The 21,792-nt window shown below is 44.3% G+C and overlaps 1 protein-coding gene across 3 annotated transcripts in view; it reads right to left on the bottom strand.

Annotated features, from left to right (window-relative positions):
- The window catches only part of WRN (WRN RecQ like helicase), a 234,382-nt gene that overhangs the window by 176,134 nt on the left and 36,456 nt on the right, over nucleotides 1–21,792 (bottom strand). For all 3 annotated transcript variants that reach the window (XM_069742190.1, XM_069742199.1, XM_069742208.1), the window contains exons 7-8: nucleotides 580–652; nucleotides 355–469 (exon numbers count right to left, since the gene is read on the bottom strand). In XM_069742190.1, coding sequence (XP_069598291.1) covers nucleotides 355–469; nucleotides 580–652 — 188 coding nt within the window. The remainder of the gene's footprint in view (nucleotides 1–354; nucleotides 470–579; nucleotides 653–21,792) is intronic.

Here is a 21,792-nt window from a genome sequence, read left to right as displayed (position 1 = left end):
TCTGGAAGCAGATTCTCAGGGACATCTATTTTAAAAAGAAAGGGGGCATTACCAGTGAGACATATAGAGCAGGATAGCAGACTGTCAGTCATTACATGTCTCACACTGGTAATGCCCCCTTTCACTTTAAATAAGCTCTGGATTATGATTCTTCAGATCTATGTCCGGCACATAGATCTTCTGTATAAAGAAACATGTGAATTATTCTGCAAAAAACATCAGATCGCAGATATCAAAGTATCATTTTGTTCAACTTTCAATGACATGCATGCCGATATAGACGGCTTAGGAGGGTTCATCCTAAGGACAGATGGCCTTTACCATTACAAGATAAAAAGATACCAAAAGCATTACCTTTCTGCATCTCCGGTGTCTTTAAAATTACCCGGGACGTGATCCACCAAGACAAGAAGCTCTTGTGAAAGACTGTTCAGCTTGCTTTTCACTTCACATGATCCAGCACTCACTCCTATGAAACATATACGTTTCAACATTGACACACTAGTGAAATACACAATGCAAGCTCCATGGAGAAGCACAATACATATAATAAGTAGTTCAATATAGTCAAAAATCTACCTGTGTGGATGGATAATGAAAGCTTCTCTTTTTCATTCAAGCTCTCCAACTTCTGGTAGATCAGAAGTCCAGCCTACAAGGTATAAAGACAAAATCACCATGTGTGCTTTCTGATGGAGCACAGGAATATACGGTAATCAGGCTTCGTCTGCAGAGCTTCCTCTCTCATCAGGATAACCCTTTGTGCATCATAAGGAACCTTGTACCCTTACTATTACAGCTAGCAGATTTTGCCCAAAATTTAAATCTCATTTTTTTAAAGTTGTGGACAATTTTTGATTTGACTCTTGAACTTTTTTTTTTTTTAAAGGGAATTGCTTGCACTAAATTTTTTAGTACATACTTAAAAATTGTCCCATAGGTGCGTGGATGCATCTTTACGAGGGAGCCTTGGCAAAAACCAGCACATTTGCAGTGGTATGGGGTATAATGGCTTTATCTTCATTTGGGCTGGTTGATGTCAAAGTGATGAGGTATACCAGTCAGTATGACTATTTGAGAGAGACCCCTTTTAAAGGTAATGCAGAGACACAGATGCTTAGAAACCTAATCCCCTGCACACCTACCAAGTAATGGCGCTTTAGACTTGTAAAAGAATCTCATAAGATCCCATAAACTTTTAATAAAATAGGTATATATGAGGAGGTACACAAAAGAAACAGGAATGGTCTCCAGAAGTGTTTCATGTAAAACAGGCTTCCGTAGATGGGTGAATGTAAGCTGGACCCTTCGGAATAAGGCTACTTTCACATTTCCGTCTTTCTGCTACCGTCGCAATATGTTGATTTTTGAAAATGCAGGATCCTGCATTTTCCCATAGACTTGTATTAGCAACGTATGGACTCGCGTTTTGTCCGCCGTGCACTGGACTTCTGCAAAACGTAACGGCCCGTCTTGTGCAAAGGGAACGTTTTTCTGTACGTTGTATCCTGTGTTTCCGACTGAGCATGTCCGGCAGGAAAATATCGCTCTCTCTCTCTTCCTCCCCGGGACTTTAGACTGGACAGCGGACCCGTTGAAAAACTGCATCCGCTGCTCACAATATAGACTACTTCACAAACGTCCGTCGGTACGTCGCGCCGATGCTTTGTGATGGCCGACTACCGACGGAAATGTGAAAGTAGCCTATGTCTGATAGCACACATTGCTGGGAAAGGTTTCTTTTGGTTTCAGTGGGTTTTTTTCACCAACAAGTTTTTCAATTTTTTCCTTTTTTATTGTTATAATAATCGACTGCCGAATGAATGAAAATGTGTTGAAAGTTCACCAAGCCGTTCTGGAAGATCATCATTGGACCATTGATGAACTCATGGAGATGACTGGAGTTTCATGGAGTTCCAGTAATCGAATTATGACACAGGAATGGGGCATGAAACAAACTGAATCAAAATGTATGCCTCGCCTGCTCACCCCTGACGCCTGGCTGTAAATGGAGAGTATGCTGATGGAGACTGAAGTTTAAAATGTACAAATTATGTATGAATTAATTCTGGCTTCTTTTTGGTACCCCTTCGCAACAAGTTTTGAAAGCTTGTTTTTCCTCAAAAAGCAAACAAAATTGCAAACTAGCATTTTCCATGTGAATCAGTCCTCAAAAAATAGGTAAAAGATTGAACAAGCCGAAAAAAAAAAAAAAAAAATCAGTGAGTTCCAAAGGCAGCATTCTCCAGCAACATCAGCTGGCATACGGACTCAGAAGGGTTTTACTATGAACATTCAACTACCAGTGGAAACCCGTACGACAAGCATTAAGCCCTCCAATCCTGTTTCTTTTGCCTGTCCCCTGTCGGAAAGCCAGGTAGAACTGGGTTACATCCTAGCACTCCAGGTCTTAAGGGTATGTGCCCACGATAAGTAATTAATGCGGGATTGACGCTGCATATTCATGCAGCGTCAAACACACAGAAGCCCAGCTGTGAGATTGCCAGCTGTAACATAGCAAGAAATCCCATGTCCACTATGTGTCCACAGAAGCCTGCAGATCACCCGCAGAGACTGACATGCGGCGCATCTTTCCAGACTGCAGCATGTCATTTTCTCTTGTGGATAATGTATTGGATGCAGTGAATCCACATGGTTCAGTGATGCAGCTCACATACGCTGTGTTCAAAGCGCTGCTACTTCCGGATCCTGAGCACCCGTCCTTAAGAATAAGTTTACTGGGACCTCTAATTCTGCTTGGGATATTGAGCAGAGTGGAGTATGTTGAAGCTGGTGAGTGGTCAGCCAAAATGGGAGCTTAAGCTAGGAGAGAGATAAGAAGAGACTTTTTTTTTTTTTTTTTTTAAGTCAGGTTCATTTTTATTAAACAAATTTTTTGTCATTTACAACAGTACAAGGATTACAAGTGAGGTGAATAAAAGAAAACAAAAATCACAATACAAATTTTATGTCTGCTTTTACAAGTAAGCATATCTTGTTAATAAGCAGTTACATCATTACGACATGACAACAATGTACCAGTGCATTTTAAGTCCCAGGGTAGTGCCACTAATTAACAATTTTGTAAGAAAGAATCAATCTGACTGGTGACATTTGAGGAACAAGAATAGAGAGACGCTCTCTGCGGGAACCCAGAATAAGTTAAAGCTATACTGTGAGGAGTAAGAACCGGTTCAACGCACTTGGAGTATCACTGGTGAGGGGAGACCCGGGACATCTATCCATGTTTCCAGATTTTATACAATTATTAGCATTAGGGTAGAAAAAATACTTAACTATTTGTTTATAATTTAGGAAAAGTAAAAGAATTTACGTAATGCATATATTTTAAGGTACACTCCCCTCTCTAGGCGTATTATGTTGGCTAAACTTGCCTGATTCCAAAGGCATGTCTCATGTCGGAGCGCGCCACGCCAGCAGTGTATTGCGTCAGTGTTGTGCGCCCATTGGTTGCGTTCCACTACGGGAGCGCTCCTTACTATCGGCGTACCGGAAGTGACGTCTCTTGTGACTTCCGGTCTCGCCGGGACGAGCGGATCATTATGCGCCCAGGGCTTGCGTTCCACCGCTGGAGCGCATTCCTTAGCGGCGCACCGGAAGTCACATAGGGAAGATGGCGCTGGTACTTCCGGCTTCGCCGGCATGAGTGGCCAGCGGCCGGGCGATATGTGGGGGAAACATGGCGTGCGTTCCAGCCCTTGGAGCGCAGCGCGGACTCAGCCCACTCAGGTATTATAGGGGGATGGGGGCATACACAGGTGATCTGATTGATGTGAGGGGGAGTGGTCCCTTGTTTATAAGGAGCTAGCGGGCGCCATACTTAGCTGACTCACCTTCTGTGACCACACACAGACATCACACAGAACTGCCTATGCCGGGGATGATATACAGCCACTGCGTATATCCCCTACCTTTTCTAACTTATGGACTTTTGAGCATTTATGGACTTTGAAGCTACCTCTGGGCCTTTTGGCCATTAAAACTCCCCTGATGAATCTCCGTGATTGGAGAGGAAACGCGTAGGGAGGTATCTACCATACTACATACGGCGGGGGGTGTCCATTGTAGGGCTCACTTGGGCCTGTCCTTGTAAGGACAGGAGCTATTGCTGGGGCACGACAGGGGTTTAGGAAACAGGTCCCCCGTCCCCTTTACATTACCCTACAACTTCTGGACCCTCCCTGGGACCCTTCATCACTGGTATGGGTACCCTTCGTCCATAATTGGTGAGATCAAACCAGTTTTTTATTAGAGCACGGTTTTCGGCGTGAGCACTTTTATTTGTATTTTGTATTGTTTTGTCCACTTTTTAACATTATTAGTAAAAGTTATGTTTTATTTCTATTGGGTTATACTCTTCTAGCTGTGTTCTACTTATCTACCCTGAGAGTTGTGCAATAGCTTGGTCTTTCTAAGCTACAGCTGTCTAAATATTTATTATCTTCCTGTATGGAGGCTGCACGGGTCAGCTAGGAAATCTGAGCAGTCTGTGTGTTGGAGATGCAGACTACCATGTGGAAGCTGAAGCCTGTTCAGTGTGAGCTTTGCATGGAGTTGAACACTTCTGTTTCATGCTGGAACCTGCTGGAGTTCAGGCTGAAGGGGTCACCTTATTGTGTATGGGGGGAAAATAATAAATAATAATAATAATCCTTATTTTTATATAGCGCTAACATATTCCGCAGCGCTTTACAGTTTTTGCACACATTATCATCACTGTCCCTGATGGGGCTCACAATCTAGAATCCCTATCAGTATGTCTTTGGAATGTGGGAGGAAACCGGAGTGCCCGGAGGAAACCCACGCAAACACGGAGAGAACATACAAACTCTTTGCAGATGTTGTCCTGGGTGGGATTAGAACCCAGGACCCCAGCGCTGCAAGGCTGCAGTGCTAACCACTGCGCCACCGTGGTGGCCAGACCTCTGGTGCTGGCTGTCTCAGCTTGAAGCTGAGAGGGAGAGGACTAATCTGTTCAGGTGAGCACGTACTGACATACTGTATATGCTGAATGAACTATTTATCTGCCATTACACCTTTGTGCCCAGAAGAGTCTGTTTTGTTTTGAATCCCTTGCAGTTTTATGAAAACAGTAAAACTGCACATTTGAACCAAACTGCATTATCTGTGCAGTATCCAATGTACACCTGAGAGCGTGAATTCCTATACCCTTCATAAATTAGCCATAACAGCTGTAGGAATTAAGTTATTGAAGGGGTTTATGTTTCTTCCAAATTCTTGCTGTATGCTGAGGAAAGTCATGTAGGACAGGGTTAAATCCCAGCACTACAGGTCCCGATTAGCTGCACCTTGCTAGATGTGCTCGTATAATCAGGCTTTGCGTTCACCTTACGGTATGTTTCCACGTTCCGTAAAGGCAGTGCTTTGGACGCAGCAAATACCCGCTCCGTCCAAAGCACTGCTGGCTTTTGTACGAGCGGTGATTCCGCATGTGTTCATTGAACACATGCGGAATCACCGCATCCTATACATAGGACGGTGATATTTATCTTGCGGAGACTGAGCGTCTCCACAAGATAAACAGACATGCTGCGGTCTATAAAGACGCGCCGCATATGCATATAAGTAGGAATGCCTTCTGCATCTTTGTACGCATAGTAGAGATGCGATTTCATAAAATCTCCTCCACTATGCTGTAACATCTGGCCGCTGCGGCTGTACGAAGCATCCAATCCGCAGCAAATACTGAACGTGGAAACATACCCTTACTCTCTCAGCCTGGAGAGGGAGAAAAGCACCAAACTACAAGTATCACTGGTTGTTATAGGCAATAGCTGATTTTTGTTATTAGACTGGGACTAGTGGTATCTAAGTATCCCGGGTTTATATTGTTTAGTTAGTGCCTGGACAAGGCTAAGAATTCTGTGTTTATGGTTTTATTTTTCGAAACTGTGTAACCAGTGAAAATAAACTGACACCTACATCAGTTCAAACGTGAAGCCTAGAAAAGGTGACCCCACAAGACAATTACGTCACATTGTATAAAAAACAACTATGGGGGTGGCATGCTGCTGCACATGGGAGTGACATACTGCTGCATATGGGGATGACTTGCTGCACAAGGGGAGGCTATGGGGGCCTCATGCGGTATATGGGGAGGCTATGGGGGCCTCATGCAGTGTATATAGAGAGGCTGTGTGGGGCTCATGCAGTGTATATAGGGAGGCTGTATGGAGCTCATGCCACATATGGGGGAGGTGTGTGGGACTCATGCCGCATATGAGGGGCTCATATGATATACAGAAGGAGCTGTACTCGGGTTCAAACGATATATAGGGGAATGTCAGCATACTTAATTCTGCTCAATAGTAAGTGATATAATTAAAATTTATATAATCAACATTAATATAATAAACTATATCAATATTAATATCGAGTAGAATTAATTTCTCATGTGGCCCCCTAGGGAAAATTAATTGCCCACACCTGCTCCAGTATATGCTGGGCTCCATACAATGCTCCAGTATATGATGGGCCCAATACAATGTTCCAGTAGATAATGGGCCCCATACAATGCTCCAGTATATAATGGGCCCCATACAATGCTCCAGTATATAATGGGCCCCCATACAATGCTCCAGTAAATGCTGGTCCACATACAATGCTCCAGTACATGCTGGCCCCCATACAATGCTCCAGTACATGCTGGCCCCCATACAATACTCCAGTGCATGCTGGCCCCCATATAGTGCTCCAGCACTAGTTCGAATCTCGGCTTCAGGAAAATGGCCGCCGCGATGTCCATCTGCGCACGCGCGGCATCCCGCAGCCATTTTCCTGAAGCCCCGGGAAGCAGGAGACTCCATCTGCGCACGCGCGGCCTCAGGAAGAGGGCCGCGCCCACCGAGAAACCGCTGAATAGCGGCGAGCGCGCTCTTTTTCTACAGCTGCGCAGTGCATTCGGCACTTGCGCATGCGAGAAGCACTACGCCACCAACGGGAACATAAGCAAGATGTGGGGGAGAAACAGCGCTGTGACCACGCCCATCTGACCTGACCAGCCTGATTGACAGGCGAAAAAGGCCACTTTTGTAAGGTATTTCGGCAGCATAGGTAGGGAATCAGGGGACAAAAAATACCCTATTGTAAAGCATAGCTCAGGCCCTATTTAACGGTATTTTTATCTCCTACTGAAAAAACGGGGTGACAGGTTCCCTTTAAGAGGCGACAATAACAAGATAATTGTAAAAAGGCTGAAGGCTAGCACTCGATTCTCATGGATATGACGGTGCTAGTGAACCGAGCCGACTGTCCCATAAACAAATCACTGCACTCGAACTAATTGAGGAATTTTGCTTCAAGTGAAAAATTTAATACAGGTTGCAGGTGAACTGACAGGCAAATTAACGTTTCGGCCAGTTAATGGCCTTGATCACAATGCCGCACTTGGAAAAAATGCTCTAGGTTAGAACACGAAATGTCAATATGGATGGTTGGAGTAAGAGTCAATGGACAAAATCTTCCATAAGTGGTAAAGTTGTGCATGCAGACATGAATGTGTCTTGGGAACAGCTGGATAGCGTTGCAGCTGAAGCCAACACCAGTGGCTATTTAGCGAATGCTGGCATGTATTGTGTCTGAAAACAAATTCAGACAAAACAGGTCGGTGCCCTAATGTAGTTTAGGGAGCCGAATCCAATGGCGATAGTGCAGTTGTGGAAACAGGTGCAGCGATACCCCAGGAGCGTATGAAAGACGCAGCTGCAGGAGTCGGCGTTGGTGGACGAGTGGGAGACGCTGGTACACGTGTGTCAGAGCGCGGGGTAGATTCTGCTGCAATGCTATCCAGCTGTTCTGCATGCACAATAACAAGATAATCACAGAGGATATAGAAAAGGCTGAGATATTAAACAGGCACTTTTCATCCGTGTACACCAATGAACTGTCTGTTACAGGGATCATTCAACAAGGCAAAAATCAAAATTCACAACCTGATACAACTAGTTTAACACACCAAGAAGTGCATTTACGTCTGAGCAATTTAAACATTGACAAATCCCCCAGCCCAGATGGCATTCATCCATGGTTACTGAGGGAATTGAGCTCAATAATTGACAGACCACTGTATCTCATATTCTTAGGCTCTCTTGTAACAGGGGTGGTGCCACAGGATTGGAGGATGGCTCACGTGGGACCAATATTTAAGAAAGGTAAGAAGGTGGATCCGGGCAACTGCCGTCCGATAAGCCTGACATCAGTAGTGTACAAAATTTTTGAGGGCATTGTAAGAGATGACCTGCAGGAATATATGGCAGAGAATTATATAATAACGGACAACCAGCATGGATTCATGAAGAATAAGTGGTGTCTAACTAACATGTTGGGTTTCTATGAGGAGGTAAGTGCATATCTGGATGTAGGTAATGCGGTGATTTATATGGACTTTGCAAAGGAATTGATACAGTACCATATAGCAGTGTTATACTTAAGCTACAGAAGCAATGACTGGGGGAAACTATATGCAGATGGAATTGGCTAAATGACATGAAACAAAGTTGTCACAAATGGTATGTTTTCTAAATGGGATAAAGTCAGCAGTGTGCCACGACCGATTCTTTTTAACCTCTTTATTATTGATCTTGCAGATGGGATTGAGAGTAAAGTGTCAGTCTTTCCTGACAACACCAAACTATGTACAGTAGGATATTAACCCCTTCAAGACCTTGCCCTTTTTCGTATTTACATTTTCGTTTTTCACTCCCCTCCTTCCCAGAGCCATAACTTTTTTATTTTTCCATCAATATGGCCATGTGAGGGCTTGTTTTTTGCGGGAAAAGTTGTGCTTTTGAACGACATCATTGCTTTTACCATGTCATGTACTAGAAACCGGGAAAAAAATTCCAAGTGCAATGAAATTGCAAAAAAAAGTGCAATCCCACACTTGTTTTTTGTTTGGCTTTTTTGCTAGGTCCATTAAATGTTAAAACTAACCTGCGATTTAGATTCTCCAGCTCATTACGAGTTCATAGACACCCACACAGGTCTAGGTTATGTTTTATCTAAGTGGTAAAAAAAAATTCCAAACTTTGCTTTAAAAAAAAAAAGTGCTATTTTCAGATACCCGTAGCGTCTCCATTTTTCGTGATCTGGGGACAGGTGAGGGCTTATTTTTTGCGTGACAAGCTGACATTTTTAATAATACCATTTTGGTGCACATACGTTCTTTTGATCGTTATTACATTTTAATGCAATGTTATGGCGACCCAAAAAAAACGGAATTCTGGAGTCTCAAATTTTTTTCTCGCTACGCCGTTTAGCGATCAGGTTAATCCTTTTTTTTTCATTGATAGATCGGGCGATTCTGAACGCGGCGATACCAAATATGTGTAGGTTTGATTTTTTTTTTTGTTTTATTTTGAATGGGGCGAAAGGGGGGTGATTTAAACTTTTATATTATTTTCATATTTTTTAAACATTTTTTTTTTAACTTTTGCCATGCTTCAATAGTCTCCATGGTAGGCTAGAAGCTGGCACAACTCGAACGGCTTTGCTACATAGGAGCAATCGTCAGATCGCCTCTATGTAGTAGATTTACTGCATTGCTATGAGAGCTGACCACAGGGTGGCACTCATAGCAATCCGGCATCAACAACCATAGAGGTCTCAAGGAGACCTCAGGTTGTCATGCCGACGCATCGCTGACCCCCGCTCATGTGACGGGGGTCGGTGATGCGCTCATTTCCAGCCTGATGGCCGGAAGCTGTAATTAAATGCCGCTGTCAGTGTTTGACAGCGGCATTTAACTAGTTAATAGCAGCGGGTAAATCGCAATTCCACACGCCGCTATTGCGGGCACATGTCAGCTGACATGTCCTGGCTTTAATGCGGGCTCACCGCGGGAGCCCGCATCAAAGCAGGGGATCCGACCTCTCTGCAGTACTAGTACAAAGGAGCTCAGTAAGGGGTTAATTCAGAACCTTTTTTTTTTTTTACTTTCACAAGTGTAAAAAGAGAAAATGAACCACAAAATTAGTTGTGCAATTTCTCCTGAATACGCCGATACCCCATATGTGGGGGTAAACCACTGTTTGGGTGCATGGCAGAGCTTGGAAGAGAAGGAGTGCATTTGACTTTTTTAATGCAGAATAGGATGGAATTGAGATCGGAAGCCATGTCGCATTTGGGGAGCTCCTGATGTGCCTAAACAGTGGAAACCCCCCACAAGTGACCTTATTTTGGAAACTAGACCCCTTAAGGAACTTATCTAGATGTGTGGTGAGCACTTTGAACCCCCAAGTGCGTCACAGAAGTTTATAACTAGAGCTGTGAAGATAAAAAAATCGTTTTTCCACAAAAAATGATATTTTTGCCCCCAAATTTTTATTTTCACAAGGGTAACACGAGAAATTAGACATCCAAAGATGATGTGCAATTTGTTCTGAGTACGCTGATACCCCATATATGGGGGTAAACCACCGACTGGGCGCATGGCAGAGCTTGGAAGAGAAGGAGCGCCATGTGACATTTTCAGTGCAGAATTGGCTGGAATTGAGATCGGACCAATGTCGCATTTGGAGAGCCACTGATGTGCCTACACAGTGGAAACCCCCAACAAGTGACATTATTTTGGAAACTAAACCCCTTAAGGAACCTATCTAGATGTGTGGTGAGCACTTTGAACCCCAAATGCTTCACAGAAGTTTATAACGCAGAGCCATGAAAATAAAAAAATCTTTTTTTTCCCTCGAAAATGATTTTTAGCCCACAATTTTTTATTTTGCCAAGGGTAAAAGGAGAAATAGGACCCCAAAAGTTGTCGTCTAGTTTGTCCTGAGTACGCCTATACCCCATGTGTGGGGGGGGCGGGCACTGTTTGGGAACACATCAGGGCTCGGAATGGAAGTAGTGACGTTTTAAAATGCAGTCTTGGATGGAATGGTCTGCGGGCATTATGTTGCATTTGCAGAGCCCCTGATATGCCTAAACAGTAGAAACCCCCGACTAGTGACCCCATATTGGAAACTCGACCCCCAAAGGAGCTTATCTAGATGTGTGGGGAGCACTATAAACCCCCAAGTGCTTCGCAGAAGTTTATAATGCAGAGCCGTGAAAATAAAAAAATCATTTTTTTCCACAAAAATTATCTTTTCACCCCAAAATTTTTACTTTCACAAGGGTAACAGGAGAAACTGGACCATGAAAGTTGTTGTGCAATTTGTCCCGAGTACTCTGATATCCCATATGTGGGGCGCATTGCAGAGCTCGGAAGGGAAGGAGTGCCCTTTTGGAATGCAGACTTTGATGGAATGGTCTGCGGGCGTCATGTTGTGTTTGCAGAGCCCCTTATGTGACTAAACAGTAGAAACCCCCCCACAAGTGACCCCATTTTGGAAACTACATTTCCACAAAAATGATTTTTTAACCTCCAATTTTTTATTTTCCCAAGGTAAACAGGAAAAATTGGAACCCAAAAGTTGTTGTCCAATTTGTCCCGAGTACACGGATACCCCCATATGTGGGAGAAAACTACTGTTTGGGCGCACGTCGGGGCTCGGAAGGGAAGTAGTAATGTTTTGGAATGCAGACTTTGATGGAATGGTCTGCAGGCATCATGTTGCGTTTGCAGAGCCCTTGATGTGCCTAAACAGTAGAAACCCCCCCCCCCACAAGTGACCCCATTTTGGAAACTAGACCCCCAAAGGAACTTATCTAGATGTGTGGTGAGCACTTTGAATGCCCAAGTGCTTCACAGAAGTTTATAATGCAGAGCCTTGAAAATAAAAAAATATTTTTTTTCCACAAAAATGATTTTTTTAAGCCAATTTTTTTTCATTTTCCCAAGGGTAACAGGGGAAACTGGACCCCAAAAGTTGTTGTCCAGTTTGTCCCGAGTACCCTGATGCCCCATTTGTGGGGGTAAACCACTGTTTGGGCGCACGGCAGAGCTCAGAAGGGAGGGAGCACCATTTGACTTTTTGATCGCAAAATTGGGGCTGGAGTCAATGGTGGCACCATGTCTCGTTTGGAGACCCCATGATGTACCTAAACAGTAGAAACTCCCCAATTCTAACCCCAACACACCTCTAACCCTAATCACAACCCTAACCGTAACCCTAATCCCAACCCTAACTATAACCCTAAATCCAAACCTAACCCTAATCCCAAACCTAACCACAATCCCAACCCTAATCCCAATCCTAACCCTAATCCCAACCCCAACTCTAACTTTAGCCCCAACCCTCTCTTTAGCCCCGACCCCAACTTTAGCACCAACCCTAACCCTAGCTTTAGCCGCAACCCTATCCCTAACTTTAGCCCCAACCCTAACTTTAGCCCAACTCTAACCCTAATTGGAAAACGGAAATACATTATTTTATTATTATTGTTTTATCCTAACCAACAGGGTGATAAAGGGGGGTTTATTTACTTTTTTTTTTTTTTGATCACTCTGATAGGGTCTATCACAATGACCAAAATGAACCAATAGGAAAAATCTTCCCATCGTTGCTGGGTGCCGGCTGGCAGATCTCGGTGGGCGAACTGCACAAGTGCCCGCCATTTTTTTCCCGGAAGAAGTTGGCGGCGCCCAATGGGGGGGAAGCACAAGGAGCATCGGGAGGTACTGGGGGGATCGGGGACCCCATTTCTCTGTCCTCTGATGTGCGATCACATCGGATGACGGAGAAATTAAATCGCACAGCAGACTTTTTTTTCGGTCCCCGGTAAATGGTTAATATTGACGATCGCAACCCGAGGGTCGGTAAAATCCAACCCGAATCATGTTCTCTGTGGTCTCGGTTACCCCCGGGAGCCAAGACCCCGGAGAAAATCTGATTCTGGGGGGCACTATACACTTTAACCACAGCGCCGTGGTTTACGTACCCTTAACTACCGCAGTTAAAAGGCGTATCGGCGGTCGTTAAGGGGTTGAAGGGAACCTATCTATTATCCTACTATAGCAGGATCCCAAGAAAATGTTTGTTTTTCTTATTCCAGGTTGTTTACAGTGCACATGCTGCGGAAAAAAAACGCGAGGAAACGCAGCGGTTAATTTTCCGCAGCATGTCAATTCTTTCTGCGGATTCCGCTGCGGGTTTGCCCCTGCTCCAATAGAAATCTGCAGGTGAAAACCCGCAGAGGAAACCGCAAAAGAAACCGCGGTAAATCCGCAGTAAAAACCGCAGCAGTTTCTCACTGCCGATTTAGCAAATCCGCTGCGAAAAATTCCGCAATGGAATCCGCAGCGTGTGCACTTAGCCTTAGAGTGATCAGTAACCCCACTATTGAAGGTTATCCTTTATTCATAGGATAAAATATAACGCACTGGTGGGACCTCAGCTATCTTTAGGGTATGCGCACAAGTTGCGGATTCGCAGCAGTTTTCCATCCAGTTTACAGTACCATGTAAACCTATGGAAAACAAAATCCGCAGTGCACATGCTGCGGAAAATACCGGCGGAAATGCTGCATTGTATTTTCTGCAGCATGTCAATTCTTTGTGCGGATTCCGCAGTGTTTTACACATGCTCCTTTATAGGAATCTGCACGTGGTAAAAAGCAGGTGAAATCCGCACAAAAAACACAGGAAAACCACGGAAATCGCACTGCGTTTTACCTGTGGATTTTTAAAAAACGGTGTGGAAAAATTTACACACGAAACCGCAACGTGGGCACATAGCCTTAGGTATGCAGAGCCCAGTGTGAATGGAGCAAAAGTTTGAATGTTTGACCTCTGCTCCATTCATTCTCTGTACGACTGCTGGAGATAGCCAAGTACTCTAGTCTCAGAATTGGACCTTTCATGGAGTACAGAAGAAATCACATCCTTTGAATGTGCAAATACTATAGGACTTTCAACTTTTACAGAATTAAAATGACCAACATGTTTACCTAATTTCGGAAAGTGATGCAGTAAACCCTCATTACACTATACATACAGCTCCGGCAAAAATAAAGAGACCACTGCAAAATGTTCAGTTCATATGATTTTTCTCTTTATAGGTATATTTTTGAGTAAATTGTAAATTTTTCTTTTAAACTTCTGACAATATGTCTCCGAATTTCCAAGCAATATTTTTTGTATTTTTTTTCTGACAAAGAATAATGGTCAAAATAAAAAACAAAACAAAACAAACAGTGCTTTCAGACCTCAAATAATGCAAAGAAAACAAGATCACAATCATTAAGAAACAACAATACTAATGTTTTAACTCAGGAAGAGTTCAGAAATCAATATTTTGCGGAATAACCATGATTTTCAATTACAGCTTTCATGCGTCTTGGTATGCTTTCCACCAGTCTTTTACACTGCTTCTGGTGCAAAAATGTAAGCAGTTCTTTGTTTGTTTGATGGCTTGTGACTATCCATCATCCTCTTGATTACATTCCAGTGATTTTCAATGGGGTTCAGGTCTGGAGATTGGGCGGCCCATGACAGGGTTTTGATGTGGTGGTCTCTTAAATTTTGCCAGAGCTGTATTTTTAGTCACTTAAAAGGAAACTGTCAGCAGTTTTGTCCGCTATAAGATGTGGCCACCGCCTTTCAGGGCTTATCTAAAGCATTCTATAATGCTGTAGATAAGCCCCGATCCGACCTGAAAGATAAGAAAAATAAGTTATATTATACTCACCCGGGGCTGGTGGTCCAGTCCGATGGGTGTCGCAGGTCCAGGTCCGGCACCTCCCATCTTCTTGCGATGCCGCCCTCCTGCTGCTTCATCACTCCCCGGCATTGGCGCTCCTGTGCAAGCGTACTTTATGCCCTGTTGAGGGCAGAGTAAAGTACTGCAGTGCACAGGTGCCGGGAAAGGTCAGAGAGACCCAGCGCCTGCGCACTGCAGTACTTTACTCTGCCCTCAACAGGGCATAAAGTACGCTTGCACAGGAGCGCCAATGCTGGGGAGCAATGAAGTAGCAGGAGGGCGGCGATCATAAGATGGGAAGCGCTGGACTCGGACCTGCGACACCTATCAGACCGGATCGCACGCATTATAGAATGCTGTATATCAGCCCTGAAAGGCAGTGGATGTATCTTATATCGGCCAAAACTGCTGACAAGTTCACTTTAAAGCATGTGATTATGTTTTGTCATTACTTTCTGTGAAATAAATCTATTGTTGTGATGACTAAACTGATGACAGTTTTTAGGACCATCATACATATAAGATGGCTAGTTGGTATTAGAAACAGTTTTACCAAGCACTAGCATGATAACAAGGTAATACATTGTCACTGTTCTAAGCTGAATCTTCTAGGACAGGGGGTGCACAACTCCAGTCCTCAAGAGCCACCAACAGGTCATGATTTCAGGATTTCTTTAGTATTGCACAGGTGATAATTTAATCACCTGCACAAGTTATGATTCCAAAACCTTGTGCATGCTTGGGCACTTACCTTTCCTAGAGCTTCCCAAACTAAATTGGGTGTTATTCCATCACCAGAAAGATCATCTGTGTTTTAACGGTAACCTCTTAGGACGATTTTTCCAATTATTAATTTATGAGCAAAAGGATAACAATGTTTTGAACTTTTGACTTCCAGTCTTCATATCTCACCGTCCACTATTGTTTCGAACATGAGACTACAATCATTTGATGGACAATCATCTTGGCTACCTCATACATACATTTGACTTGCAACTATTCAGAATCTGATTACCGTATATACTCGAGTATAAGCCGACCCGAGTATAAGCCGACCCCCCTAATTTTGCCACAAAAAACTGGGAAAACCTATTGACTCGAGTATAAGCCTAGGGTGGAAATGCAGCATTTACCGGTGAATTTCAAAAATAAAAATAGATCATTATTTCCCCATAGCTGTGCCATATAGTGCTCTGCACCGTTCATATTTCCCCATACAGTGGGGCAAAAAAGTATTTAGTCAGTCAGCAATAGTGCAAGTTCCACCACTTAAAAAGATGAGAGGCGTCTGTAATTTACATAATAGGTAGACCTCAACTATGGGAAACAAACTGAGAAAAAAAAATCCAGAAAATCACATTGTCTTGTTTTTTTATCATTTTTTTTGCATATTATGGTGGAAAATAAGTATTTGGTCAGAAACAAACAATCAAGATTTCTGGCTCTCACAGACCTGTAACTTCTTCTTTAAGAGTCTCCTCTTTCCTCCACTCATTACCTGTAGTAATGGCACCTGTTTAAACTTGTTATCAGTATAAAAAGACACCTGTGCACACCCTCAAACAGTCTGACTCCAAACTCCACTATGGTGAAGACCAAAGAGCTGTCAAAGGACACCAGAAACAAAATTGTAGCCCTGCACCAGGCTGGGAAGACTGAATCTGCAATAGCCAACCAGCTTGGAGTGAAGAAATCAACAGTGGGAGCAATAATTAGAAAATGGAAGACATACAAGACCACTGATAATCTCCCTCGATCTGGGGCTCCACGCAAAATCCCACCCCGTGGGGTCAGAATGATCACAAGAACGGTGAGCAAAAATCCCAGAACCACGCGGGGGGACCTAGTGAATGAACTGCAGAGAGCTGGGACCAATGTAACAAGGCCTACCATAAGTAACACACTACCCCACCATGGACTCAGATCCTGCAGTGCCAGACGTGTCCCACTGCTTAAGCCAGTACATGTCCGGGCCCGTCTGAAGTTTGCTAGAGAGCATTTGGATGATCCAGAGGAGTTTTGGGAGAATGTCCTATGGTCTGATGAAACCAAACTGGAACTGTTTGGTAGAAACACAACTTGTCGTGTTTGGAGGAAAAAGAATACTGAGTTGCATCCATCAAACACCATACCTACTGTAAAGCATGGTGGTGGAAACATCATGCCTTGGGGCTGTTTCTCTGCAAAGGGGCCAGGACGACTGATCCGGGTACATGAAAGAATGAATGGGGCCATGTATCGTGAGATTTTGAGTGCAAACCTCCTTCCATCAGCAAGGGCATTGAAGATGAAACGTGGCTGGGTCTTTCAACATGACAATGATCCAGAGCACACCGCAAGGGCAACGAAGGAGTGGCTTCGTAAGAAGCATTTCAAGGTCCTGGAGTGGCCTAGCCAGTCTCCAGATCTCAACCCTATAGAAAACCTTTGGAGGGAGTTGAAAGTCCGTGTTGCCAAGCGAAAAGCCAAAAACATCATTGCTCTAAAGGAGATCTGCATGGAGGAATGGGCCAACATACCAACAACAGTGTGTGGCAACCTTGTGAAGACTTACAGAAAACGTTTGACCTCTGTCATTGCCAACAAAGGATATATTACAAAGTATTGAGATGAAATTTTGTTTCTGACCAAATACTTATTTTCAACCATAATATGCAAATAAAATGTTAAAAAAACAGACAATGTGATTTTCTGGATTTTTTTTTCTCAGTTTGTCTCCCATAGTTGAGGTCTACCTATGATGTAAATTACAGACGCCTCTCATCTTTTTAAGTGGTGGAACTTGCACTATTGCTGACTGACTAAATACTTTTTTGCCCCACTGTAGCTCTGCCATATAGTGCTCTGCACCGTTCATATTGCCCCATACCTGTGCCCTGTATGCTCTGCACCGTTCATACTGCCCCATATAGTGCTCTGCACCGTTCATACTGCCCCCATATCTGTGCCCCATATATGCTCTGCACTGTTCATACTGCCCCATATAGTGCTCTGCACCGTTCATACTGCCCCAGTTAGTGCTCTGTACCGTTCATACTGCCCCCATATCTGTGCCCCATATATGCTCTGCACTGTTCATACTGCCCCATATAGTGCTCTGTATCGTTCATACTGCCCCCATATCTGTGCCCCATATAAGCTCTGCACCGTTCATACTGCCCCATATAGTGCTCTCTACCATTCATACTGCCCCCATATCTGTGCCCCATATATGCTCTGCACTGTTCATACTGCCCCATAGATGCTCCACATAAATCTGTGCCGCTGCTGCAATAAAAAAAAAAAGCCATACTCACCTCTCTTGATTGCAGCTCCCGGCGTCTCGTTCCGGCGTCTCTCTGCTCTGACTGATCAGGCAGAGGGCGCTGCGCACACTATATGCGTCATCGCGCCCTCTGACCTGAACAGTCAGAGCGGAGCGGAGCGACGCCGGGAAGATGGAGCGGCGCCCGGCGGCAGGAACGTGGACAGGTAAATATGACATACTTACCTGGTCCCGACGTCCGGCTCCCTCTGCCTGTCCCACGGTCCCAGCTTCTTTCTCTATCAGCGGTCACCGTTACCGCTGATTAGAGAAATGAATAGGCGGCTCCACCCCTATGGGAGGTGGAGCCGCCTATTCATTTTTCTAATGAGCAGTCCCACGTGACCGCTGAAGAGGGGAAGAAGCTGCAGCACAGAAGACCGTGGGACGGCAGGGTGAGCGTCAGGATCGCCAGGACTAGGTAAGTATACCTCAGCGCCCTCTCCCCCTCACCCGCCGACCCTGCCACCCACCTTGACTCGAGTATAAGCCGAGAGGGGCACTTTCAGCCCAAAAATTTGGGCTGAAAATCTCGGCTTATACTCGAGTATATACGGTAGTTATGCAGATTATTGTCATGTCACTGTATTATTACGGTTTTGCTCCTGGTGGAAGAAAAATATTTTCTTCCTGAATACTCCAAAATAAAACCTGTTCTCATATTCACTAATCACTCAATGCAGTGTGTTATTAGGATGATTTCCAACCAAAAGGTCACTGGTTCGAATCGAAGAGCAGCCATGAAGAAGATTTCCCGAGAATAGAGAACCAGCATCATCCAGCTCATCGATAGTCTCTAGGCCAAGAAAATCACCAAATTGCGCAATATGAGTGCCATGACAGCTGGAAGAATACAAATGAAGTCCATCCATTCATTCAAAAGCCAAGAGAGGGCTGTCCAAGTAATGTCAGAGTCAACAAGTTGGCTCATCACAAGGTCTATTAATTCTGCCACGACAACCAAGGCAGTCAAGGTGGCTCATATGCTTTATAATAGTGAAATCACAGACATCAATGCAAGCACCGTGTGACGCACGTTTCACAAGTTTTGAATAGTGGCCTGAACATAAGGTGAAGAAGCCTCGACTTCAATATAGTCATAAGAGTTGGCTCAAGTTTGCAAAAAAGTACAGAAAGTGGACAGTAGAAGATTCGAAATAGGCGATTAGAAGATATGAGAAGAAAGTCAATAGATAAGCTCTGATGCGTGCAAATGGGTCTGGAAGTAACAAGGGAAAAATGGGCTGAGGGATCGAAAATTTGAAGGAACTGTCAAGTTCGGTGGAGGAAGCCTGATGATATGGGTTGTTTCACAGCCAAAGGTGTTGAACACTTGATCAGGATCATTGATGGGCTCAACGCTGAGAAATTTGTGAGTATCCTAAAAGATGAGTTAGGCTGGTTTCACATTTGTGTGCAGCGTTAGATCCATATGCGTCATGCATACAAATATTTAACATGGTGTATGCATTGCATGCTTTTGCATACGCATGCATCATTTCGCGGTGTGCGGTGGGGCACGGCAAACGCAACATGCTGCATTTTTGGAGGCGTCAAAAATCCATCAAATATGCACAGGCATGCGCATGCGGCTGAGTGCCTCAAAAAAACGCATTACTGTCTATGGAAACGCATGCCTACGAAAGGACATGCGTATGCATGCGTTCGATGCGCTTGCGTACATCGGACTGCACATGTCCAGGAACTGTTTTGAGACACGCCCATTGAGACACACCCTCTTGGAAATATCGAACGCATGCGCATAAACAATGCAAACGCAGGAAAAAAACATATACACAAGCAGTATTGTTTTTTTGCCGTCATGTGTAAGCTGATGTGGATAAAAAACGCTGCTTAAACATACGTCTGCATGTGTTTTAGCATGGGTTTGTGAACTTAGCCTTACTGCACACACAAGTACTATGATATGAAAGGTACCGACCAGAAGCATAAGTCGAGATTGATGAAGAAATGGTTCAATGACAATGAAATAGAGATGCTGGAATAGATCCCACAGTCCCCAGACCTCAACCCAATCAAGAAAAAGCTGCATACATACCCAAGTGAGTTGACCAGCAAGCACCAACTTTGGGAACGTGTAGAAGAGACCTGGGATCTGATTTTGGTCAAGACATGTATGAATCTGATTGAGAGCATGCCCAGAAGTATTCAGGCAGTGTTGAAAGCTAAAGGTGGATTTACAAAATACTAACAAAACAGTAAAACTTAACATTTAGATATTTAAGAGCAAAATGGTAACAACGCAGTGGCATGAGAAGAATCTGCATAACTAATCATATGCTAAACAGTTGCAAGTCGAATTTATGTCTTAGATAGCCAAGGTTATTGTCTATCAAATGATGGTCTTTTCCTATTCGAAGCAGTAGTGGATGGTGAGATATGGAGCCTGTAAGTCAAAAATTCTAATCATTGTGACCCTTTTGCTCGTCAGTGTAGGTCACATAACACCAATTCCTATAGTAATCCAATCTCGGAGAAACACTGCCACATGTAAATTAGTCGAAAAAAGCATAGGAGTGTATCAGAGTGAAACTTTCAGTCACAGTACATCCCAAGCTACAGCCCAACACCTCAAAGCAAATATGTTTTTCCATACAAGCTTTAATCTCCATAGGTTGCCTATATTTGTCACGCTAGAAACACTATATATATATATTTCCCCAGTGCACTTTCAACCTGACTTTGCTTATCATTTCTACGGTAGATTTTTTTTTATGGCTAGCATATCTAATCTCTAACAAAAAGTATTAATTTATTAGGGGGACTAAATCAAATCTGCTAGTCATGAAAAATCTAGCACAGGAGTGATGAGCAAATCAGGTTAGAATTGCACTGGGACATGTTCAAGGGCACAGGCACAAACCCAGTGTAATTCCAACCTGATTTGGGGCCTAGACAGCTGCACCACAACTGACATATGTAAAAACTTGCTGACATATTCCCTGTAAGAAGCCCTGCCAACTGACGCCTAGCAAACTTAAAGGGAACCTGTCACCCCGTTTTTTCAGATTGAGATAAAAATACTGTTAAATAGGGCCTGCGCTGTGCGTTACAATAGTGTATGTAGTGTACCCTGATTTCCCACCTATGCTGCGAAATACTTTACCAAAGTCACCGTTTTTGCCTGTCAATCAGGCTGGTCAGGTCGGGTGGGCGTGGTCACAGCGCTGTTTCTTCCTCAGCTTTACGTTGGTGGCGTAGTGGTGTACGCATGTTGAAGTGACGAATCCACTGCGCGCACGTGAAGAAGCAGCGCGCGATCTGCGCTATTACCCCCTGTCATCGGTGGGGGCGGCCATCTTCCTGGGGCCGGCCATCTTCCTGGGGCCGCGCGTGCGCAGATGGATTGCTCTGCTGCACGGGGCTTCAGGAAAATGGCCGCGGGATGCTGCGCGTGCGCAGAAGAGATCGCGGCGGCCATTTACCTAAAGCCGAGATGCAAACTCTCTTCTGCGCACGCGCGGCATCCCACGGCCATTTTCCTGAAGCCCCGTGCAGCAGAGCACTCCATCTGCGCACGCGCGGCCCCAGGAAGATGGCCGCCCCCACCGATGACAGGGGGTAATAGCGCAGATCGCGCGCTGCTTATTCATGTGTGCGCAGTGGATTCGTTACTTCAACATGCGCTCACCACTACGCCACCAATGTAAAGCTGAGGAAGAAACAGCGCTGTGACCACGCCCACCCGACCAGCCTGATTGACAGGCGAAAACGGCGACTTTGGTAATGTATTTCGCAGCATAGGTGGGGAATCAGGGTACACTACATACACTATTGTAACGCACAGCGCAGGCCCTATTTAACAGTATTTTTATCTCAATCTGAATAAACGGGGTGACAGGT

Source organism: Ranitomeya imitator, chromosome 1 (genome assembly GCF_032444005.1).
Source record: "Ranitomeya imitator isolate aRanImi1 chromosome 1, aRanImi1.pri, whole genome shotgun sequence".
NCBI lineage: Eukaryota > Metazoa > Chordata > Amphibia > Anura > Dendrobatidae > Ranitomeya > Ranitomeya imitator.
This window is presented reverse-complemented; position numbering and strand designations above follow the sequence as displayed.